This window comes from Mesocricetus auratus, unplaced genomic scaffold (genome assembly GCF_017639785.1).
Source record: "Mesocricetus auratus isolate SY011 unplaced genomic scaffold, BCM_Maur_2.0 Super-Scaffold_100004, whole genome shotgun sequence".
In the NCBI taxonomy this organism is placed as follows: domain Eukaryota; kingdom Metazoa; phylum Chordata; class Mammalia; order Rodentia; family Cricetidae; genus Mesocricetus; species Mesocricetus auratus.
The window spans coordinates 113545257-113551256 of NW_024429189.1; the positions used below are offsets into that span (position 1 = coordinate 113545257).

General features: G+C 39.6%; 1 protein-coding gene across 1 annotated transcript in view; it reads left to right on the forward strand.

The window, feature by feature from the left end:
* The window catches only part of Pax1 (paired box 1), a 46912-nt gene extending 42165 nt beyond the window's left edge, over positions 1-4747 (forward strand). The window contains exon 5 of the mRNA XM_040746453.1: positions 4591-4747. Within this exon, the coding sequence (XP_040602387.1) occupies positions 4591-4703 (113 nt within the window). The 3' untranslated portion in view covers positions 4704-4747. The remainder of the gene's footprint in view (positions 1-4590) is intronic.
* The last annotated feature ends 1253 nt before the right edge of the window (positions 4748-6000 follow it).

Genomic DNA, 6000 nt, shown 5'->3' on the forward strand with positions numbered 1-6000 from the left:
GAGCCTTGTCTCCTGGTTTTATAGAATGCTATGGTGTATAAGATGAACAAAGAAGAGATTAGGAATGGGCAGATGGTTCCACAGTCAGCCAGGAGGAGCTCACAGTAGGCCCTCTGTTGCTCTTCTTACACAGTTCATTATATGTCCATAACTTTATGCCTTCTTTCCTTCAGTGAGATCTCTGACTACAGAGCATGCTCAACTTGAGTGTGAGGTAGACTGGGAACAGCAAGAGACAATGCCCCAGGAGAAATGCTCAACTAACAAAGGGAAGAATTTGGTCAGTGAATTTCCCAGCTTCTCACTCCAGAATAGGGCAAGCCTGAGGTGTGTTCCTCAGGAGGTCCCTTGGGAAAGAATCTGGGCTGTCCACAGAGTCAACTGTTACAGTCACACACTCTTGGTTGACTTATTTCACCTTCCATTCTCAAAGTGCTTCTCACAATCAGCTTCCTAATTTGTGAGTTCCTAATTGCTTGTATTGGGTTCTGCTTCTGAGGGAATGCAAACTAGGAGAGAGAAACAGATTTGGGTGAGAACAATCACTCTAAGAGGGCAAGAGAGTGATATGGAAGACACACTTGACAAAGATGCAACAAGACTCTAAAGCCTACCGTGGAGAATCATCTTGGTCATTTTCAGGTGAAGTTGTCCCTTAAGTGCTCACATCCAGGCTTGACGTCTGAAACCCCGAGGAAGAAGTCACATGTTCAGGTTCCAACAACAGGTCTAACCAGAGTAAAAAGATGCCCAAGACTGAGCTTATGTCCCACACTTTAGCCCCAGTTTCATCAAGGTTTCTCAAGCCACACATGGTAACTGACACCAGGACACTGAAAAGTCCAGAGACTCATGGCTCAGCAGTGACAGGGTCAAAAACCTACCAGGTCAGCTGACTCCAGGCCAAAGTTGTCATTGGCCTTTCCTGAGAATATGTTTAAAATATTTACATGTAGTTATTTATTAGGTGTGTGTGTATGCACATGTGAGCTCATGGACTCACACATGCCATGATGTGTATATGGAGGTCAGAAGACAATTGGCTGGAGTTGACTTTCTCCCTCTACCATGCTAGTCTCAGGGATGGAACTCAGGTCATTTAACTTGGCAGCAGATGCCTTTACCTGCGCAGTCACCTCCCAGACCTTCAGGAGAATCTAAATATACATTTATTATAAGCTCAAACAAATAAGATTTGCTCCTTTAAGATCCTGACTTAAAATTGGCCAAGGTGCAGAGAATACGATACTGTGAATTCTTCATCCCTAAATGAGACATAATATGTCTCACCCTTGCTTCAAAGTTCAAGGATCACTGAGGAAGAAGAGAGAGGAAAGAGAGAGGAAAAATTATAGCCTGAGGAGGTGGATGATAGTTTTTTTAAGAGTGTTACTCTTCCATATGAAGTTGAGTATTGTTCTTTCAAGGTTTGTGAAGAATTGTGATGAGATTTTGATGGGGATTGCACTGAATCTGTAGATTGCTTTTGGTAGGATTGCCATTTTTACTGTGTTGATCCTACCTATCCAAGAGCAAGGGAGATGTTTCCATGTTCTGATATCTTCTTTAATTTCTAAGCTTTAAAGTTCTTGTCATACAGATCTTTTGCTTGTTTGGTTAGAGCTACCCCAAGATATTTTATGTTATTTGTGGCTATTATAAAAGGTGATGTTTCCCTGATTTCATTCTCAGTCTGTTAGTCATCTGTATATAGGAGGGCTACTGATTTTTTGAGTTAATCTTGTATCCTGCTACATTACTGAAGATGTTTATCAGTTATAGGAGTTCTCTAGTAGAATTTTTGGGGTCACTTAGGTATACTATCATATCATCAACGAATAGAACAGTTCGACTTCTTCTTTTTCAACTTGTATCCCTTTGATCTCCTTTTGTTGTCTTATTGCTCTAGCTAGAACTTCAAGTACTATGTTGAGTGGACAGTCTTGTCTTGTTCCTGATTGAAGTGTGATTGTTTTGAGTTTCTCTCTATTTAGTTTGATGTTGACTGCTGGGTTACTGTATACTGCCTTTGTTATGCTTAGGTATGTTCCTTGGATTCCTATTCCCTCCAAGACCTTTATGATGAAGGGGTGTTGAATTTTCAGCATCTAGTGTGATGATCATGTGTTTTTTTCTTTCAGTTTGTTTATATGGTGGATTGCATTGATGGATTTTGTATGTTAAGCCATTCCTGCATCTCTGGGATGAATCTTACTTGGTCATAATGGATAATTTTTCTGATGTGTTCTTGAATTGGGTTTGCCAGTATTTTGTTGAGTATTTTTGCATCTGTGTTAATCAGGGAAATTGGTTTGTAATTCTCTTTATTAGCTGTGTCTTTGTGTGGTTTGGGTATCAGTGTAATTGTAGACTCATAAAAAGAGTTCGGCGGGGTGGAGAGATGGCTCAGTGGTTAAGAGCACTGACTGCTCTACCAGAGGTACTGAGTTCAATTCCCAGAACCCACATGGCAGCTCACAACTGACTGTAACTCCAGTTCTGGGAGATCTGATGCACTCATACAAACATACATGTAGGCAAAATACCAATGCAAATGAAATAAAAATAAGTAAATATTTAAAAAGTTTGGCATTTAACTAAATATTAAGAAAAAGTTCTGTTTCTATTGTGTAGAATAATTTGAGGAGTATTGGTATTAGATCGTTGAAATTCTGGTAGAATTCTGCACTGAATCCATTTGGGCCTGGGCTTTTTGGGTTGGGAGACTATTGATAACTGTTATTTTCTTAGGGGTTACAGGTGTGTTTAAGTTGTTTATCTGTTCTTGATTTAATTTAATTTTGGCATGTGGTACTTATCTAGAAAGTCGTCCATCTCCTTAAAGTTTTCCAGTTTTGTGGAGTGCAGGTTTATGAAGTATGACCTGATGATTCTCTGAATTTCCTCAGTGTCTGTTGTTATGTCCCCTTTTTTGTTTCTGACTTTGTTAATCTCAATATGCTCTCTCTGACTTTTAGTTAGTTTGGAATTTGTTGAACTTCTCCTTATCAAGATGCCAGGGCATCTGGAATTAAGAGATCAAATTTCCCTTAGACCTCAGAGCACTGGATTCCCCTAGGATCCTTCTTACATACTTTCATTGATGCATAGGGTGAGCTTTCAGTCTTTTCACTAGAACCTTGTCTCAGGGATGAGGTGGCTAACTTGTGGATGCTTTTCGGGGACTAAATGAAGAATGGGGCTGGCAAGACATAAACAGAGGGAGACAGGCTGGTAGGATCACAAAGAGATGTCAGGGCCCATACTCTCTTGCTTCATCTGCAACTGGCTGATGGTTTGTGGTTTATCATGTGTTGTCCATTATTCACCTAGGTGTCCTGTGAACCAGAGGTGACATATTGATTGTCCGTGGTGACACAGATTCTTTCAATGATGAATATCTTTTCCTAACTCTCCATCTCACCACATAGAGGCTTCCTATTGGTCCATAGTATATTATTTCATTATCATTAATTTTTCTTCACATTTTCACAGAATTATTTTAGCTGGACCACTCACTAGTGGATATTTCCAAGCACTTTTGTAGTTATGTATTAGTTGTCAATTGTCCTCATGTAGACTGTGATTCTGTTTTTCCCCATATGACAGTGGTGTTGTGTTTTCATTTAAACTCTGTATTTAAGTAAATTAAACTACTAGAAAGGAAAAGTAACTTTCAAGTTAGGTCTTGCAGGAAAAAACCCTTGCAGCTGCATTTTGTCCAAGCTAAATGGAATGCCATGAGGTTTTTATTTTTATTTACTTTTTAAAATGTGTATGGGTAGTTTGCATCATATACCTTGAAGATGAGAATAGGTATTAGATCTGCTGGAACAGGAGTTACAGATGGTTGTGAGTCTCTAAGTGGGTGCTGGGAATGGAAACTGGGTCCTCTGGAAGAGCAGCCAGTACTGTTAAGGGCTGAACCATGTTCACAGATCCCAGGCTTTTATTTTTAATCCAATCACCTTTATCTATATTCAGATATTATTTTGTGAAGAAGTCGAACAAGTTATATCAAGCACTGGGAATAGTCTGGTAGTATTGTTGAACAAACCTTTTGGAGTCAAGAAACAATGGGACTTAATTTTAATTTTCATACCTACTGATCTGAGAGCTTAATTACGTTGTTTGTTTTTTAAAACTTGTTATGTAGTCTAAATTGGTTTTAAACTTACAAAGATCCTTCTGCCTATACTTTCCCAGTATAGAGACCTGGTTCAAGATCTTGTTGTCAATTGGACCTTGGTATTGTCACCTTCAAAACGGCATAACAATTCCTTTCATGGGGGTGTGCTGTGACTGTGAGGATGTCTCTGCAATGCTTAGCACACAGTGGGTAATCAATGATCAACATCTGCAAGCATTATCTCTTTACTCTGTTCTGTAGGGTCCTGGATTTGTGGTCATTTGGAAACACATATCTTAATCTTAAACATCTGAGACCATCTGACTTTGTGGACAGTTTACCTTGAGTACAAGGGAGGCTTGTCCATGCTTCTGGCATGTGTCTGTGCCATGATTAACCAGCAGGGATACTGCGTGTTGTATGCTCTGTAACTATAATTTCAGTGTCCTTTCATTGTCTAGGAAATCCCAGAGGGAGGCATTGCTGGAAGTCCAGATGCTTTGCCTTGTTCCAGCCCAGCACCATGGAGCAGTGCCTGCTTGTGGACTACCACCTGTCAAGAGCCAAGATGTAAACATGGAAGCCTCAAATACAGCCATGGTCCTCTTGCTCATTGGCCCTAGCATTAAAAATATGGAGGACGAGAACCACAAAGGAGTTTTGTTTTACATTCCTGTGTGTCTATTGACATACTTCCTTCAGATTTTCTTTGTCATAGATGTGTGGACCATGGGGATAACTGATATCGGTGGTTTGTTCTTGGAAGAGCTGCCACTGACCGCATTATCTTTTGATCACATCTCCCTGGCTATTGGAATGCAACCTTCTGAGCCCTGGCTGAAGAGGGTCAGTGCAATTGTGCATCAAATGCTCATCCGATGAGCCCAAGAGGAAGAATTCCAGGTGTGCTGTGACATTCAACCTCAACCTTTGATGCTCAAGCTCCTTACAGAAGACAGGGAAGTGTTGAGATGGGGGATCACCAGGAAGAATATATGATAGGCATTGCATTATGACAATGATAATAGTTTATACTTCAAAATATTCAGGTTCATAGTAGTTATAACACTGATATGTTTAAAACTAAGCTGATCTTTTAAAAACCAACTTTTATCCAAATATATATCACTTAAATGTGATTGCTATAAGACAACAAGAACTTTATGATGAGAAAAATTAATAAAGAAAAACTTTATGATGGAAACTATCAAACGCACAGCAAATGTCTCTACAGTCACCTTTGCCATGCCTATTGCCTAGAGTCTGTCACTAAACTTTGCTGATTCACTTACTATGCATAAAATTCAGGTGGGGATTCTATTGGTCTGTTTTGTGTAGACCTTTGGCTCTGGTTAATTAATCTCAGTGTTCCTAGAAGAGAAATAGACAGGGAGTCTAAGAAGTCCACGTTAGATATGTAGAAGAAAAACTTTCCAGTGGAAAGGGACAAAACTTGCCATTGATTGCAGCCAGAATCCTGTTCAGGTCTTGTCTTTGCTCCCTGACCTGCCAAGATGTGAGGAGCTCAAGTCACAGGGGAAACTTGTCAGTTAAGTGGTGTGGAATGTTATTTACTCTTTAAAATGAAGGAATTCTGTTATTTGTAGCAACAAAAATGAACTAGTGTCTTTAAGTGTTTGAATACAAAATAACAATTACCTTTCCTCAAATCTGAAAAACTTTCTTTAGAAAAGTGCAGAAGAAAGAAACAGAATGAGACAAATAAATTGTTCCTACTTCACATGTTAGGGATTGCTACGCTTTGGACCTTACATGTACCCTTACATGTACATGTATGTGTAGTAAGGGCTGTTAGAAAGGCACTGCTTGGAGATGGGGGAGCCTTTAGGAGGTATGGTATTAGGAGGTAG